This window comes from Amphichorda felina (assembly GCF_050947745.1).
Source record: "Amphichorda felina strain 45539 chromosome Unknown scaffold_9, whole genome shotgun sequence".
In the NCBI taxonomy this organism is placed as follows: Eukaryota; Fungi; Ascomycota; class Sordariomycetes; order Hypocreales; family Bionectriaceae; genus Amphichorda; species Amphichorda felina.
In genome coordinates, this window is record NW_028145041.1 from 2,405,651 (window position 1) to 2,423,557 (window position 17,907).

Consider the following 17,907-nt stretch of genomic DNA (forward strand, 5'->3'; position numbering starts at 1 on the left):
TAGTTGGAACATTGGGGGCGGTACATGAATCACGGAATGTAAAGCGAATCGAGTTTCCGATACAGCCTGTCAATTGATGACTGTCTTTGATGTGATGGAGCGACGTGATATTGATGGCGAAGACGGATGTGCGTTGGGCGTGGATGAAAGCGTCGAGCCATGGAGCAGAGCACATGCATTGTACGCATTGTGCTGGGTGTGCTGTGTGCTGTGTCGTATTCGTATTACTAGCTCCGTTTACGGAGGTGTGAGCCATATTAGACGACGGTGGAATATTACATCGGTAGTATACGGATGGGTGTTTATGACTAGTACTAGTAGTATTAATATGTCCAACCTGGCCCTGAATTGAGCAAGTTGCCGTGCCATTGGGATCCCAGCTGACCAGCAGAGAGGGCCGTTGCAATTGACCATTTGCAGTGGTTGCCAGTTGGAGAGTCCCCAGAAAAAGCTTCTCCAACTCGAGGTAGTGCCGGTCTGAGCCGGTGGGTTGAAGTGCGTGGTGGGTGGCGCTGAGAAAAAAAGAGAGTGACTAAGGCGACGTCTATAATAACTCTCACTTTATCCAAACCACATGGTAGCGGCTCATCTTGACTAGATTGGGACTTTTATCGGACGGCCTCTCTCTCTTCTGACCTCGGACCTCTGGCCTCTCCCCTCTCACCGCTTCACCCCCCCGACCTTCCATCTTGAACACTGAACGAACAGGAACGTGGCCGATCACTTCGCTGGTGCTGAACCGAGGACGGGGACACACCATGGGGGCCTCGACTCACAACAACTCATCTGACCTGGGATGGATCGTCCAAAAGTTTGGCGGCACCAGCGTCGGCAAGTTTCCAGACAAGGTGAGTGGGTGGTAGTGAACCGATTGTCCAGATGGTATGAGGCTTCTCTGCTGACGGTGACTTCTTGTCAGATTGCTCGTGATATTGTCAAGTACGTTCGTTATATGCTTCCGTTTTCGGGCCTGAGATGGCCAGGGTCCCAGATGAGCATGCGAGCAGTATCAGGCTGACCACATTTCCAGAGCAAGTCTGTCCAAGAACAGAGTCGTCGTTGTGTGCTCAGCCCGCAGTACGGGCAAGAAAGCCGAGGGCACCACTAGCCGGTGAGTCTCAAGCCTCTTACCCCAAACACCATGTCGCGGGAGCCGCCTGAACCACATGGCTGAGACAGACGTCAAGCCTCCTTGGCGTCTACGACAAGCTGAGGGCCGTTAACACGGCCGGCGCCACCGAGGATGACCAGCAGAAGCTCATCGAGGCCGCCAATACCCTCATCCTCCACATCTGCAACGACCACATCTTCGCCGCCGAGGCCTTCATCACGGATCCAGAGCTCAGGGCCGCGCTCATCGCCCGCGTCAAGGCCGAGTGCCAGGAGCTCATCGAGTATGTCGCCGCCGCCAAGCGCTTCCACCTCGAGATCAATGCCCGCTCCAAGGACCGCGTCGTCAGCTACGGCGAGAGGCTGAGCTGCCTGTTCATGACCGCCCTTCTGCAGACCTATGGCGTCGACGCCGAGTACGTCGACCTATGTGACATATTCCACAACGACTCGGCCGCCAAACTAGGCCCCGGCTTCTACACCAAGGCCACCACAGCCTTTGCCGCCAAGGTGGCTGCCTGCGGGGCGCGTGTCCCCGTTGTCACGGGCTTCTTCGGCAACGTGCCAGGCAGTCTCATGGAGGGTGACATTGGCCGCGGCTACACCGACCTCTGCGCTGCCCTGTGCGCTGTTGGGCTCAAGGCCGAGGAGCTGCAGATCTGGAAGGAGGTCGACGGCATCTTCACGGCCGACCCGTCCAAGGTGCCCACGGCGTGCCTGCTGTCGACCATCACGCCGTCCGAGGCGGCTGAGCTGACCTTCTACGGCTCCGAGGTCATCCACCACCTCACCATGGACCAGGTCATCCACGCCGACCCCCCGATCCCCATCCGCATCAAGAACGTCAACAACCCGCGCGGCAACGGCACCGTCGTCGTGCCCCGGCCCACGCCCCCTCGCGGCGCCCCTGGCCAGCACCAGCGCGGCCGCTCGCTGTCCAGCTCGCCGACGCGCAAGCCCAAGCGTCCCACGGCCGTCACCATCAAGGACCACATCAGCATCATCAACATCCACTCCAACAAGCGGTCCATCTCGCACGGCTTCTTCGCGCGCATCTTCTCCATCCTCGACCAGCACTCCGTGTCGGTCGACCTCATCTCCACCAGCGAGGTCCACGTCTCCCTCGCCATCCACTCGTGCAACCTGCAGCTCGAGAACATTGCCGCCGCCAAGAACGAGCTCGAGGAGTGCGGCGAAGTCTCCATCTACTCCAACATGGCCATCCTGTCGCTCGTCGGCGCCGACATGCGCCAGATGGTGGGCATTGCAGGCCGCATGTTCTCTGTCCTGGGCGAGCACCAGATCAACCTCGAGATGATTTCCCAGGGTAAGTTTCTCACACACACCCGACCTCTACGGCCTGTTTAATGTAATGTAATTTATGCTAACTTGAACAGGTGCGAGCGAGATTAACATTTCATGTGTGATAGACGCCATGGACGCCACGCGGGCCATGAATGTCCTGCACACGAACCTGTTCACCTTTCTAGACTAAGTGTAGGAGAGGTATATACCCCAAATTTTTTTTTTAAAAAAAAATAACCCGGTATATATGGACACAAGATGCAACTATATCTGGGGAACCCATGATGTACATCACGTATTATGGGAAATGGTACAGGTCTGCTGCAGATCTACTGGAAAGAGAGAGCCTGGAGGGGCTGGAGAGATCGCCGCTGGGCCATATTTTCCGGAGTTTGGGGGTTTGTTGTCTTGTAGAAGGGATTAGATGATCTTACGAGGACGGGGAATGAAAATACGACATCTGGCATGAACATCTAACATTGACTGGTCCTTTTTCCAGTACTAGCAGTGTCTGTGTGACGAACAATGCGAATCTCCCAGAGGCGAATGAATATACTGAATGCGGTTCGTCTTCTTGGTGGAGGGGCAGCAGATGGACCACTCACATGCCTCCCCCTCTCCCGTCTGCCCGTCAGCTTGCAGGCTTCCAGTTAGCTGTGAAATATAATAAGCTTCCAAGTTTCCACGTTCCAACTTCCAGCTTGCACCGAATCCACACCAAACCGCCGCCATCTAGGATCCCTCCAACCCACACTCTCTCTTCGGCACCTCGACCATGAAGCTTGTCATGCCGGCTGTCGAATTGAGCGGTGGTTGACGACGACGACTCCCTCGTCCACGCATCTATCTTTAACCGACAGCACCTATCCGTACTCATTATACAACCCATAGCCTTGTTTGCCCCTTACCAACACGAATAGCACCAACTTCACCACCGCCCGCCATGTACAAGTCCAAGCAGCGCAGCGGCGGCGGCGGCATCCTGACGGCCCTCAAGGCCTCAGGGGTCGTCGACTCCCGCGCAAACCTACCAGCCGGTATGATTTCTCCAGCTTGCCCGTCCCCCAGAACCAAGCAGCAGCGGCTGACTAGTTCCACAGAGATCCTCGTCGCCATCCTCGACTACCTCCCCGTCGCCGACCAGCTCCGCTTCGCCCGCACCTCCCACCGCATGCGAGAGATGGTCTACGACGACACGCGCTGGGTGTCGCGCCTCAAGGCCATGGGCTGCTGGAACGAGGTCGAGGCCCGCCGTCGCTTTGACGAGGCGGTACGGCGGAGGAGGGAGACCCTGCAGAAGGCAAAGGAGCAGAAGCTGAAGCAGCAGCAACAGGCACAGGGGGCTGGACACGCCGCAAACGGCTCCGTGGGTAAAGCCGTGGCCACTACGACACTTTTTGACGCCACGGCGGAGGAGGACCAGGCACAGAAGCGGCCGACGTCGTCGACGATACGTGACGGCTTCGAGACGATGAGCATCGGGGTGGCAGCAGCGCCGGCAGGCGACCCCTCACAACACGACCCCTCGAAAGATGCCTCAAAGGACCCGGAGGCGTACCTGGACGTCTTCAAGAGGGTCCGGAGCATCCGCGGGGCCGCGAGGCAAGAGTACGGCAAGATCTACGGCGCCCTCGCGCCCTTCTACCTGGACCTGATCCGCGCCCGCACGCACGCCGAGCCCGTCGTCTTCAGGGCCTTCCGCGACCCGGAGCGCCAGGCCCAGATGCTGGCCAACCTGGCGCGCTTCGCCCGCAGCGACTGGGCCGAGGGCTGCGTCGCGCGAGAGGAGCGCCTGGGTGCCATGATGGACATCTTCGAGAGCGCCGTCCTGCGCGAGTTTGAGCAGGGCTACGAGTTCTGGGACGTCGACGGCCGCATGCGACGGTACGCCCACGTCCTGTACACACTCAACGGCGGCCAGCGTGGCGTCGAGCTCTTCATACAGAAGCACCCCATCTTTGACGACAAGGAACTCATGTTCAACCCCGTCAACTGCCTCAGCCGGGCCATACCCGACGAGGTCTCGCTGGAGCCGTCGCGGACCTTCTTTGAGACGCTGCTGGCCAAGGTCAACGACCAGGCGGGCGTCATGGAGCGCATATTCCCCCAGGCGCCGGCCGTCTTCTGGGCGCTGCTGGAGCGGGTCCGGGACGACCTGATCATTGAGTATACAACGCCGCTATTCGACGAGGCGCACGAGCGTAGCAGCGCGGCGTACCTCAAGGCCGTGTCGGGCATCTTCGAGCAGACGCTGCTCTTCTTCCAGTCGGTCACGCTGCCCAAGGGTGACTCCGTCGACCTCAAGGAGAAGGCCAAGGAGATGACGCTCAGGGTGTTTGAGCCGCATGTCGACCTCTATCTCCAGGAGGAGCTCGACTTCTTCACAAAGCATGCAGAGTCCGAGGTGGCACTTTGGGAGAAGAAGCTGTCAGAGCAAGACTCGTCCCTCGAGTCGTTTTACATGTCCAACATCAACCGCTCCGCCGACAAGAAGGACTTTCTCAGCTCGTTCAAGAAGGTTGTCATGATGCCCGTCACAGTTCTGCCGAGCTTCGCAACCACGTCTACGCCGGCACCTGCCCAGGCAAAGCAGAAGACCCTGCCCACGACGGCCAACGGAGGCGGCACCAGCACGCCGCAGCTGTCGCGACCCGGCACGCCCGGTCTGGGCGGAATCGAGGACCGAAAGAGCCCGCTCCCTCAGCAGGCCCCCACAGACGAGCTGGCGGCCAAGGCGGCCATCATGACGTCCAAGCTGGAGGGCATCAAGTCGCTCTTCAGCATCGAGGTGGCGCTCAACCTGGTGCACGCGGCTAAGACGAGCCTAGAGCGCGCAGCCGTCTTCATGCGGCTGGGCGGGCAGGTCGGCGGGGAGGCGCGGGAGCAGTGCGCCAACATCTTCATTGTGCTGCTGCGCATCCTGGGCCAGCAGCACGTCAAGATGGGCTTTGAACGCGCCGTTGGTCACCTGTCGCACTATAACCCGCGCGAGGTCAGCGACCACAACCAGCAGGGCGTGGCGCCCCTCGTCACCTTTATCGAGCTCGTCAACGTCGGCGACCTCATCTCGCAGATGGTAGATCTCTTCTACGAGCAGCAGCTGGCCACGCCCAAGATCGCCGACAAGAACGATTTCCTCGACCCGGCCGGCCTGGCCAAGAAGAAGTTTGAGCAGATGCTCGACGAGAATGTTGCCGCCGGGCTCAACAAGGGCATCGACGTGCTCATGGACGAGGTCGAGTACCTCCATGGCACCATGCAGCAGCCCACCGACTACAACCCCGTCGGGCCCGACGCCTCCTCCACCTCCAACAACGACCCGTCATCGTCCTCGTCGTCCCATCCCATGGGCAGTAGTAGCGAGCTGGACATTGGGCCTACGCCCACCGCGCGGCGCATCGTCGAGCTCGTCTCGTCGCACACTAAGATGCTCGTCGGCACGACGGACAAGTCCATGCTCGACGTCTTCAACGGCGAGGTCGGCCTGCGCCTCTTCACCGCCATCTGCAAGCACCTCAAGCGCCAGCGCGTCAGCACCGACGGCGCCGTCAAGCTCATCGCCGACATGAACCTCTACTCCGACTACGTCCGCACCCTGCGCAACCAGGACCTGCTCGCCTACTTCGGCGCCCTGCGCGAGCTCAGCCAGATCTTCCTCATCGACCCGTCTCACGCAAAGGACATGGCCAACGTTATTGCCGACGGCGACCGCTTCGGCGGCGTGTTCCGCGCCGAGGAGGTGTACGAGTATGCCCAGCGGAGGGCCGACTGGTACCAGGTGAGGAAGAAGGTCGAGAAGGCCATGTACGGGATGGATTGTCTGCTCATGTAGCCTGTCGGCATCAAAGGAACTGTATTTACACGGGAACCACGTATAAAAAACAACAACGGAAGAGAATAGAAGAAAGGCAGGCGTTGGTGGGTGGGATCCAATGGAAATATTGTTTTCTCCCCTCCTTTTGTATGCCGTTACTGCTATGGTACACTTTGTTGCTTGCTATGCTTTTTTACCTGACAGCAGGCCTGAACACGCGTGCGCGCCTAGTAAAGCTATACATTCTAATTTTTTTTTGGCCATAATCCGTAGCCGACCCCCTGATTGAAATATACCCAAGTGTTATGGAAACGGTGCGCCCCCCCTTTTCAGAGGACACCGGACCCCATTTGAGGCTATGCGCCCCCTCACGAAGATGGACAGAACAGACTGTAGCACCAATGGGGAAGAAGCCCCTTCGCGGGTTCTTCACCCCGGTAGGGAAAAAGGTGCGTGCGTCGGCATCTTACTCCTTCTTCTTGCCGGCGGCGGACTTGCCGCGGCGGGTGCTGGGGCGGGCGATGTGGTGCTGGGGGATCCAGCTCTCGTCGTAGGACTTGCCGTCGGTGGCGGTGGTGGCGCCGGCGGACTCGGAGCCGGAGAGGGCGGCGTCGTCGGCGGCCTTCTTGGGGGTCCTGGGGGTCTTGGGGCCGGCGGAGCGCTTGGAGGGGGCGGCGGGGAAGAGCGCCTCGATCCAGGTCTTATAGACGAAGTAGAGGATGCCGACGAACGCGCCGGAGAGGAAGAGGTAGAGGAAGATGCTGTGGGTGTACAATGTTAGCAAAAGGGCCGGGGGGGTTGGTCTTTACAAGGGCCCCGGAAGGGCGGAGAAAGAATATGGACGCACATCTGGGGGTCAAAGAAGCTCACGGGAGCCTCGACGATGGAGGCCAGGTCGTCAAAGGCCGGGACCTGGAAGATGTTACCCTTGGCGCCGGCGACGACAGCGGTGAGCTTGATGCGGACGTCCTGGGGCTGCATGTCGAGGGCGAAGGAGTAGGGGAGGCTCTTGCGCTCGCCGGCGGGGACCTCGACGTTGTACTGGACGGCGGTGAGGTTGTGGACGATGCTCTGGTAGGTGGGGGCGTCCTCGGGGAGGTCCTTGGTGGAGACGAGGGCGCCGGTAACGAAGGCGACCTGCAGGGGCCCGTCCTCGTGGTTGTTGAACTCGATGAGGGCGTTGGTCGGGCGGCCGTTGACCAGCTTGACACCGAAGATGTCGGCCTCGGGGAAGGACGTGGTGATCTCGGCGTTGAGCACGGGGGCGTCAGCGGGGGAGGTACCGGCCTCAGCATCCTGGAGGCGAGTGCGGCGCGTTAGCGAACCAATGGCTGGTGGTGGTTGATGGATCTCGGGGGCGTGGTGGTTTGGCTTACCTGGGCGAAGGCACCCAGGAGCTGGACGGCCAGCAGGGCGAGGATCGACGGCTTGAACATGGTGACGGCAATTGGAGACAGGTCACGCGACAGAGAAGAGGGAGGGGGAGATCAATCTCTCAGCTCGAATCTGCTGGGAGAAGGAGGTGGGTTGGGTGTTGGGGTTGGTGAAGGGAGGATGGGTAAGAGGGAAGGAAGGAGGGATGGAGGAGGAGCGATGGAGTCGGGGTGACGAAGAAGCAGTGTGGAAGCTCCTGGGGAAAATTCCACCAGCAGCAGTGCATCCCTGGCTCCCTGAACTCCCTGAGAGCTGTTGCACAGCTGCTGGGTGGTGGATGCGTGCGGCTGTCTCCAGAGCTCCAGTGCTCCACTGCACCGTTGAAATCTGGCCTCAGTGTCCCATCTGGAGTTCTGGACCCTGTACCACGTCCAGCATGGAGATTGCCAAGCTTAGGATATTTCCGACGTGCCGGAGGCCCAGAACAACTGTGGCGAGCATGGCACGATTTACAGTGTTGCAGATGCTGCTCAGATGTTGTAGTAACCTAATTGATTATTATTAAAAAAACAATAACGACTGAACTATTCTGCAGGTAAGCTTAGATCCTAACGGTCGTGGTCTAATAAGCGCCGCCAAACTCTCAGCACACGTCGCGCGAGAGTCCCTGATAACTCCCAAGGCCATCTGTCTATATAAGATACATCCATGTATTTCAGTTCTATATCCCGAGTCCGACATGTCATCTCAACGTCCTCCCCAGCCCAACAGTTGATCGTGGCAAGCGTCCCACGAGTCAAAGTACGGCGCCCGATCCTCGTCCCCTGAGCCCGCACTGCGCGCCACATAATCCAGGATCATGTTTGCCCACAGCCAGCTGGCCGTGCCCTTGCCCGGGTGCGTCTGGTCCTTGTACAGCATCGAGAAGGCCGTCAGGATGCGAGCCCACTCAAACATCTCGTGGCCCGCCTTCTCGGCAATGGCCCTCGACAGGCGTTCCAGCTCGTAAATGTTGGCGTCCCGGGCGTTGCTCTCCTGGTGGACCGTGATGGCTCTGAACATGGTGGGCACGTCAGGCCCGAACTGGTCGGTGAGCAGCCTGACGAGCTTCCTCACGCGGGTCGCGATGAAGCGGATCTCGTCCCACTCCAGGTGCCTCTCCCGCTGGGCCATGGGGTCCTTCTCGTCGTAGTTGGCCTCGGCGCACTCCCACAGCGCGCGCTGGTCCCACAGGCCGCTCTGCCAGAGGATCAGGTCGGGCTTGCCCGTCGGCCCACGGACCGTCGTGTCCACCATGGGCTCCCACATCTTGGTCCAGCGCTCCTCAAAGGCAATCTCCTTCATGTCGTCCATCCACCACCAGTCGGGGCGGTAGGTCCACGACCCCGCATGGTGCCAGTGAATGAGGGTGAGGTTGAACGTGGGGATCACGCACGTAGCCGTCGTGTGCGGCGCGGGCTGGTGCATCTGGCGGCCCAGCTCCTCGCAGAAGAACTGGATCATGAAGCGGTCGACTGAGTCGCCCAGGATCAGGACGCGGCGGCCCCAGAGCCAGCCGAGGTGCCCCTCGTCCTTCATGCCCACAAAGTCCTCGACCGTCTGGTCCTTGAACGCCACGGAGACGGACTCGCGCCGGCGCTGGTCCTCCTCAATGACGGCGAGCATCCGCATCGGGGGCGTGGATTTGGACTCGGTATAGGTCTTTTCTACCTCGGAGATGTTGAAGACTACCTGCTGGCCGGCGGGCCTGGGGTACTCTGCGGCGCTGGGCAGGTCGGCGTCGAGGAAGTCGTCGGTGTAAGGGATCCAGCGAGCATTCTTACGCTCGTGGTGGTCCATGTACAGGTAGCCAGGTCGGCGGTAGGGGTCTGCGCAGTTGTAGATTTCGGTGGGGGAGGTGGAGGTTTGACTGCTCATCCATACAGTCAGTACCAACTTAGAAGCCAGCGAGAGACCCTCAGGTAGGGGCTTAGGGAGCGCACTTGTTGGGGGTAGACCCCAGGTGGTCTTCTAGACGATCCCATGACTCCTGCGACATGGACATGGAAAACAAAACGCCGGCAACCAAGAGGATAGCGCTAATCGAAAACAAGATAACGACGGCACGGCGCCCCGAGCACATGGCGTTGGTGGACGCCATGGGGGACCCCATGGTGGAATGGTGTATTTTTCTTTAAGGAGAGTCGGGGAGGTCCAAGGTGTCGGAGGGCGAAGTTAGACGGAGAATCGTGTCATTCTCATCACCAGGGACACAGCCTCTGGAAGTTGGATGAGAGAGCGGAGAGGCTGACTTGGAGCCGTTGAGGTTTAGATCCAGGGGGTGAGGATGCAATATGTACAAAGTATGAGTATGCGGCCCTCGAAGGCTGACCGGGCCGGCAATTGATAACGGGCCCTTACGGACACGGATACTTACATACCTTGGTACTTATGGATATACGCGGGATGCGAAGGAATCAACCCTGTAATAATCGCAGGGGGCAATTTGGGGCTGTAGCTCAATTCTAACTCTGGCTGGTGAAGATGCAATTGAACCTCCACTGGGAGATGGACCCCAGGATGGACCCCAGCTTAACTGGAGCCACTGTGAGCACCCGCCATTGTGCCACTGAGCCACCACTGAGCCACTGAATGCACTGAATGTGCCACAGCTGCCACTGCCCAGCCGCCCTTACAGCGCCCCACGTGGGACCTCCCGAGCCTCAAACTCCAATTCCCAAACTCTAAACTCCAAACCGCCAGCTCCATCCAACTACAGTTTACCAAGTATTTGTTATTTTATTCTTATTCCCAGGCATAACACCGACAGCTGCGCGCAACTAACCCCCCAGCTCCCTCCGGCTCATGACCCGTCAATCGCACGACCACCCCACCGTGGAATGAGCCCAGCGCGCCCATCACCATGGAGGGAGAGACGATAGCCTTGCCCCAGGCCAGCTCCGCGGGCGCCCTGCGCGAGTCCCTCGCCTTCTGGACCGAGTTCGTCAGCCGCTGCATACGCGAGCGCCTCGACACCCAGCGCTTCCAGACCTTTGTGCGCCTCGTCCACGACGAACACCCGCTGCCGCCCGCCGCCGTCGCCGACCTCTTCCTGAGGCCTCAGCCCAACAACTGCTACAGTCTCGACCCGCGCGTGCCCCCCTACCTCCAGGTCCTCAGCGACCTGGGATACATCGATGCGCCGGCCATACTCAACGCCCTCTACAGATACTCGTCGTCCCACAATCTCGTCGACTCGCACCAGCCAGCTGCCGAACACCACGACGGCGGTGACAAGAATGACGGCAAGAACACGCCGCCCGTGCGATGGAAGAGCTCCTACTGGGTCGAGGAGGTCATGTTCTTCCGCCTCTGCAAGTCGGTCCACGAGGGACAGGCCGTCCGCGACACCCACACCGCCCTCGAGGTGGTCAAGATTGTCGCCAAGTGGCTCGCCCTCTTCACCCAGGCCTCCTCGGCGTTCGCGGCCGACCTGCTGGCCCAGATGCACAACCTGCAGCTGGAGATGGAGTCGGCGAGGGCCGCCTTTGTGCCCCTGCTGCTGCGCCTGACGGACAATCCCTGGCTGCTCAAAGTCATCGGTAGAAACGCTGCCAAAGATGCTCGCAAGGAGCTGGCGGAGAACCTGGCCAACTTTGTGCCCACGCTCCAGCTTGTAAACGCCGGCACGGAAAAGTCCATCACGGAAAAGCTCGACTTCTTCCGCACCGAGGTGTTGGCAAAGCTCGACCCCGTGGATGAGAAGAAGCAGGCTGCCGACGCGGCCATGGATGAGATGCTGGCCTCGACCGTGGGGCTGGATGCCTTTGAAGTCCGCGAGGTCCCCATCATCACGACGAGGGTGGGCATGTACGTCTACCTCAATGCCTCGGTTGGTCTCCCTAATCATGTTCTTGAGTCGGTGTGATGTTGATCAGAGTTAATTGGTATAGCTTGTTGGGCGACCGCTCATGGATCATGGAGACTTTTTCAACTACATAAACAATAGATATCGGGTAAGACTACGTCTGAAACACTCAACAGGCTATGAGGACACTGCCAGTTCTAATATATTCACAGGGCGACAACCAGTCGGCAGCGATTGATCTTGTCCTGGCATCCTTTGATGTCCTCGCCAACGCCGTGTTTAGGGATGGGGGTAAGGAGGACGCTTCTCTCCTGCGCTCATTCCTCATCAACAAGGTGCCGCTACTCCTGTGTCAGCTGCTTCCTCCAGGATTCTCGACCCCATCGGCCGAACTTTGCATCACAAACGCCCTTAACCAGGTCGACACGAGCCTGTTTCCTACCGCGTCTCTCATGTTTGATGAGTCCAGGAATAACAATCCTTATACGGAAAGCGTCCGCGAAGATTTCTGCGCCGCCTGTGTGCTCCACGGTTTGGTGAACCGGGAGCACGTGGAGACGATTCTAGGAGAGATGTCCATGTCTTATGAGCCGGAGAAGAAGTCCAAGGACAAATTGATCCAGGACTACCAATCGCATACCATCAAGGGCCAGGATCTTCTCAGAGACCTGGAAAAGATGGATGGAAATGTTGGGGCCGTGTGCCACGCTCTTGTCGAGGTTTGCGCCATGTCACCACTGCCAGCTGGAGTCTCAACTGACGATTCTAGATTATCCGAAAGCTATGCAACGATAATGAGACCATGTCGTTAAAACTTCTATGTACCGATATCGTTCAGAAGCCCCAGTCGCTGGACGTCTTGCTGCTGTTTGAGACCATCCCTGGCATCCTGGGCCCACTCTGCCAGCTCCTGGATAATTGGCGTTACGAGGAAGACCAGGCTGAGTACCAGCCGGTATACGAAGAGTTTGGCGCCGTTCTGTTACTAGTGCTGGCATTTACCCATCGTTATAACCTGAAGCCCTCTGATTTAGGCCTCTACTCGCCTACATCGAGCGTGCGCAGGATCATCACCCAGGCACACATCAACCGCGACAGGGAGCAGCTGTCCGAGCAAGAGGAAAAGCATCTGAACGGGTGGGTCATGGGCTTGTTTGACAATGAGGGCGGTGGGCTGGACGATGACCTGATGTCGTCGTGCCCGCCGCAGGATTTCTATCTCATCGTGGCGCCCCTCTTTTATAATATTGTAGTGGGATATTCCCACGGCTACATCAACGACGAGAGCCTCAAGGGCGGCGTGGAGTGTAAGTTCATCTTCAAATGTGCTATGCGCCAACGCGATCTAACAAAAGATGCATCTAGATCTGGTCGACACATTCTTACTCCCGTCTCTAGTCCCCGCCATCAAGTTTCTGACGGACTATCTCTGGGTCGATCAAAGGGAGCAAAAGGCCATCATCAAAATCCTACAGCTTATACTCGCCCCCACGGCCATCTCGAACGAAGCTAGTGCCATGCTGGCATCTGTCAAGAAGATTGTCGCGAAGCCGCTGGACAACTCTCTGCAGGCGTATCTCAACAAGCGGGACCCAAAGAACCAGGACGTCACCCCTCTGCTCAATGCCCTCAAGGATAGCATTTCCATGTCGAGACGGACGGGGTCGGCGGACATGGGCGAGGTGACGGAGTGGTGCAAGGCGGAGCCCAACGGGCTGTGGACGTCGCTCAAGACCACGACACAGGGGCTCATGCAGTGGAGCATGCAGCCCGCCATGAGCATCATGCCCATCACGTACACCCACCGGCAGTTTATCATGGGGATCAAGATCATGGGTCCGCAGCGCGTGCTGAGGCTGATCCTCGAGGAGGTCCGCTTCCAGACCCGCGGCGAGACCGACATGCGCAGCCAGCAGGACGAGCAGCAGATGAACCACCAGAACCAGATCGCAGGCGTCATCACCGACGTTGCCACAGCGCTCATCTGCGCGCCCAACGTCACCAACGAGCCGCCCGCGCTGCCCATCGATCAGCAGCAGCAGCAGCTCCAGCAGCAGCTCCCACCGCAACGACCGCTCGGGCTGCGCGAGGTGCTCAAGCTCGAGGCCGAGCGGTGCCGGGAGATTCACAAGACGGACCCGGTGCTCGCCGAGATCTTGGTCCGCTTACACCGCCGTGTCGAGGCGCAGATAACGCCCCCGCAGGCGCCGTCGCACATGATGGCCCCCCCGCCGGATATGGGTGGCATGGACATTGACGCCAACGCCGAGGTATCGCTCGATGCTATGGCGGCCATGCAGGGCGACGCTGGTGTCGGGTTGGGCATGTCCCTGGAAGACCTGGGCGGGCACGGGGGCGCGGGCGGAGACGGCGTGGGCGCCGATGATCTGTTTGGGGGGCTGGACACCAATATCGACACGAGCCTTGACGACCTCGACTGGGGCAATAGTATGGACTTGGCATGAGGTGTCTAGCATCACCGTTCTGCCCCGGGGAGGTTAGGTGGGTGTCTGGGATGTAGGATGTGTGTTTTGGCGTGTGTGTGTCGTGCTTTCCTGGGCTCCGCAGGCGTTTGGGATATAAATAATGGCGGGAAGAGTCTTCTAGGTGATTCGATGGAGGGAGTTGGAGTTGCAATTCAGGCGTTTTAGTTGAAATCTCTAGCAGCTTGAATGGTCTTTCATTGTCGGGGTCATTCTTATCCGCTCCAAGGAGGATCTCAGGGGGTTCAGACTACTAACAATCTTCATGTTTTAGTTTATACATCTCCCGACGAATGTCGGTATCCCTTCCTAAGAGCTGGGCTACACCAGGTGCAAGGCGCTGGCAGGTAGGGGGGCCTGGGTTCGAGGTTGTCATCCAACTCTGTTATCATGATGGGGTATAGCAGTTAACTAGTTAAATACACTATTTGGAATCATCACTGGCGTCCCTCTCCATCTCCTTATGAGCACGCTAAACGCCATTCAAACCCGCAGCAAGGCGAAAACAGAGATATTATATACCACATGCGAAATCAGCTCTCAAACACAGCCGTTGACGTCTTCTTGCCCAGAGCCAACCCCTCGACGGCCTCGGTGAATAGATTCCGGCCTTTGACGTAGACGACCATGAAGCTCGGCAACTTCCAGCCGAAGATCTGGCCCGTCCCCTTTTTGCGGCCCAGCGTCACGACCACGGCGTCCTTCTTGTCGAGCGCCTTCTCGGGGATGGGCTCGCCTCGGAGGAGGTGGCCCGGCAGCGCCCTGATCAGGTGCACGGCCTGGGCGTCGGCCGTCTGGGCCTTGGACAGCTCAAGGTTCCCGGCGTCGCCAGCGACGAATATGTCCGGGTAGCCTTCGGCCTGCAGGGTGTTGGTCTGCTTGATCTCGCCGCGGCTGTCGAGCATGTCGGCGGGCACAAAGGACGTGTTGGGCGTGACGCCCGTGGCAGGGAGGTAGGCCCCCACCGTCATGTTCTTGGTCTTGCCGTCGGGCCCGGTGAGCTCGAGGATGGTGTCGTTGCCAGATTTAGTGACCTTGGTGACCATGGTGTTGGGGATGAGCTTGACATTGAGCCGCTCGAGCTCAATCTTGGCCTGCTTCTGGGCCTTCACGATCATGCTGGTGTCAGGACCGAGGGGCATGTCGGTGCTAAAGGCAAAGTGGACCTCCTTCTCGCCATTCTCGCCGTACGCGAAGCCCAGCTCGGCGGCTGTCTCGGTGCCGGTGGGGCCGCCGCCGGCGACGAGAACCGTCTTGGCGCGCTTGATATCCTCGTGGATCTCGTGCAGCCTCTGGAGGGTGCGCTCGGTCGAGTCATTCGTCTTCCAGGGCATGTCGTCCCTGGCCGAGGCCCCCGTGACAATGATGAGCTTATCATAGGTAATGGAGCGGCTGCCGCCGGCGCTGAGGGCAGCGTTGACCGTCTTGGCCTGGGGATCCAGGGAATCAGCCTTGCCGAGGACAAACTCGAACTTGTCGGCGGGATACTCCTTGAACTGGCGGTCCACGGGGATGAAGGCCTTGTCCTCTGACATTTGACCAGGGACAATGATGCGAACCATGGGGATAGGGTATTGCATGTGGGTGTTGGGGGCGACGACAATCAGCTTCCAGTCGCTGTTTGGGAGGACAATGGTCCTCATGACTTGGCGGATGATAGGCATGGCGGCCACACCAGCGCCGAGAACGACGATGGACTTCATGGTGTATAGATTGGGGATGTCAGTATCTGTGACGATGGAAAGAGAAGACGAGTTGGAAGAGCAAAGTGGAATCCGCGGCACACTAGCCAGGATAAATAAATGGAAAAATGGGAGATGCCGAGTCGTCTCTGGCCATGGTCACCGAACACATGCTGGGGAGATGCTCTAATATAGTATGTAGTATCATGTTAATATTATGGGTCTCTGCCGGGCTCGGGGAAAAGTTCTCGGTGACTTTTCGTGCCGTCTTCGAGCCCACCCATACAACAAGCTCCTCCGAACAACTCAGGAGGGCCGAGGCCGGTATGGAGTTGGTATGGTTTCTTCCTTGTGGGTCCCGGCGGTAAGGCTCTGTTGTGCCCAATCAGCAACCTTAGCGCCCACCTCCCGAGTTCTTCCTAGACTTCTTCTCCCATTTGGGACTCTAGTGAAGCCTTGGATTGGATCAATCGCCCTGTCGGTAATAGTACTAGGTAGTTTCTTCGACGCGGCTGCCAGCCAATGCCGATTACATTATCCGTATATTCGACGACATGGAACTGTGACGGCATGACAAAGTCCCCAGCGTTGAATTGGCCATGATGCTGTAGCACGATTAGTAGAACTGTGTCTCCAAAATGGACCAGGAGTGAGAGCCCGCCCAGTTCGAAGAAGTTGTCTGTGATTCCCACCTCGGCTCCAAGTATTCTCTCGAACTTGTCGCAATTGCTGCCTCAGTCTCGTTGCGAGGGCCCACATGCACGGGGCAGAACTGCCAAATACTCCTCATCCTGCGAGATCGCGTCTCCGGTCTTGAAAATGCTGCAGATGTGACTCGCGGTCCAAGGACATGGCAACTCAGTACTCAGTTGCAATTGATACAAACATACCGTAGGATTTATCTTCAGACGACATTTTCTGGACGCTTCTGGATCGTCGGCTTAGGGTATCACAACCCCAACCCAAATACAACCACTACAGCTCACGCTCAAGAGACGTCAAAGTCGCCGATAAGAGACCTCGCACAACGCCCCTTTGTCCCACTCACAATTCTCTTGAGCAAGTAATCTGTGCTGAGAATTGTCTGTAGAGATGCCGCTCCAAGGGATTTATTTGGCTGAACCCTTGCCTTGTATCGCACAGAAAGCTTGTCGCCACTCGGCCCGTGTCACCCGTCTGCACAATGCGGGTGACCACTAATCCTATCCTTGAACATCGTTCATGACTGCAGACGAGACGCTGGATCCGGAATGCGGCAAAGATCTGAAGGCCCACTGATTGTCTGCGTTGTGGAGGGTCGGATAGAATGGAAACTCGTCATCGCTAGGGCGTTAGATGTAAGTGTGTGTGCATGTGGTTTTATATGTGCACCCACCAGTGCATAGTATTTGGTAGACCGATCCGACCGTGCTCTACTAATACGTACTTTCTGTTACTTTTCTGGCTGCGATGCTCTAGGACGTGGGTGATGATAGGGTTAAAGAGTTAGATGCATGGGGTTGTCCGAGGGAGGAAGTCGAGAAATCGGGGTCGCGGTGGTGCCATCGAGAAATGTGTCATCGTGGGCCGCGACATGACGTTGACGACGTGCCTTATCCAGCAACCTTAAGCTCCCGAACACCATGACTCAGTACATGTTAGTAGATGTTCGTGATTGCCGGAGGCGTGAAATATGTTGGATCGCTGGACCCTTGTTGATCAGCAAAACACAGGCCACACCGACAGAAAGTAAGGGGCGACTTGTAGACATAATAGTGGGGTCTCGAGAAAGCATCAAGTATCGTGATAGCATACTCAAGTTAGCTGCCGATCGAATAGACGGTGTCTGTATATCACAGAGCCGAAAAGTGAGACTGTGCCGTGACAACATGCGTGATCCCAGGTCCCGGCACATTTCCCGGATTTAGACGCTTTCAAAAAGATGCATAGATGAGCAACTGTAAGCCTGTCTAGCGAGAGTATGATGATCAAGACCCGTCAACGATGCCAGCCAACATGTCCAGGCCAACTAGGTGACGATGCTAGGCAGGCGAGCAGCTGAATCAAGGCCAAGGGCAGCCAACTCGGGGGAAGGAAATGGCAGCCATTTGTGTCAGTGGCGAGAACAATCTCGCACGCGGGTGACAGGATTAGGCGGGAGGCGGCGCAGGGCCCAAGCGATGGGCATTCGATAGGCACCTTGCCCTGTCCTGTGTGTCTTGCGTGACATGGCCTGATGGCTCAACGTGTTCTGATGCTTCCATTCTGCCTACTGCTGCTTCTGCTGTTCCTCTAGCGGCGTTCGTGGGAGGC

At 58.2% G+C, this 17,907-nt stretch overlaps 6 protein-coding genes across 6 annotated transcripts; 3 read left to right on the forward strand and 3 right to left on the reverse strand.

Moving 5' to 3' along the window:
* Window positions 1-758: 758 nt before the first annotated feature.
* ACO1O0_009327 (aspartate kinase) lies at window positions 759-2,605 on the forward strand (the record flags this gene model as incomplete). Its single annotated transcript, XM_083198676.1, has 3 exons — window positions 759-848; window positions 1,180-2,437; window positions 2,508-2,605. 3 exons carry the CDS (start codon window positions 759-761, stop codon window positions 2,603-2,605), a joined length of 1,446 nt encoding a protein of 481 aa, XP_083046411.1.
* A 753-nt stretch (window positions 2,606-3,358) lies between these two features.
* On the forward strand, window positions 3,359-6,247 carry RCY1 (exocyst complex component Sec10-like protein; the record flags this gene model as incomplete). Its single annotated transcript, XM_083198677.1, has 2 exons — window positions 3,359-3,452; window positions 3,516-6,247. 2 exons carry the CDS (start codon window positions 3,359-3,361, stop codon window positions 6,245-6,247), a joined length of 2,826 nt encoding a protein of 941 aa, XP_083046412.1.
* A 448-nt stretch (window positions 6,248-6,695) lies between these two features.
* IRC22 (uncharacterized protein) lies at window positions 6,696-7,665 on the reverse strand (the record flags this gene model as incomplete). The annotated part of the gene is made up of 3 exons (XM_083198678.1): window positions 6,696-6,990; window positions 7,077-7,525; window positions 7,606-7,665. The coding sequence occupies 3 exons, from the start codon at window positions 7,663-7,665 to the stop codon at window positions 6,696-6,698; spliced, it is 804 nt and encodes a 267-aa protein (XP_083046413.1).
* Window positions 7,666-8,350: 685 nt separating this feature from the next.
* On the reverse strand, window positions 8,351-9,755 carry ACO1O0_009330 (uncharacterized protein; the record flags this gene model as incomplete). Its single annotated transcript, XM_083198679.1, has 2 exons — window positions 8,351-9,512; window positions 9,586-9,755. The coding sequence occupies 2 exons, from the start codon at window positions 9,753-9,755 to the stop codon at window positions 8,351-8,353; spliced, it is 1,332 nt and encodes a 443-aa protein (XP_083046414.1).
* A 750-nt stretch (window positions 9,756-10,505) lies between these two features.
* NUT1 (mediator complex, subunit Med5) lies at window positions 10,506-13,915 on the forward strand (the record flags this gene model as incomplete). Its single annotated transcript, XM_083198680.1, has 4 exons — window positions 10,506-11,492; window positions 11,663-12,169; window positions 12,220-12,757; window positions 12,816-13,915. 4 exons carry the CDS (start codon window positions 10,506-10,508, stop codon window positions 13,913-13,915), a joined length of 3,132 nt encoding a protein of 1,043 aa, XP_083046415.1.
* A 551-nt stretch (window positions 13,916-14,466) lies between these two features.
* ACO1O0_009332 (NAD(P)/FAD-dependent oxidoreductase) lies at window positions 14,467-15,636 on the reverse strand (the record flags this gene model as incomplete). Its single annotated transcript, XM_083198681.1, has 1 exon — window positions 14,467-15,636. The coding sequence occupies one exon, from the start codon at window positions 15,634-15,636 to the stop codon at window positions 14,467-14,469; it is 1,170 nt and encodes a 389-aa protein (XP_083046416.1).
* Window positions 15,637-17,907: the final 2,271 nt, after the last annotated feature.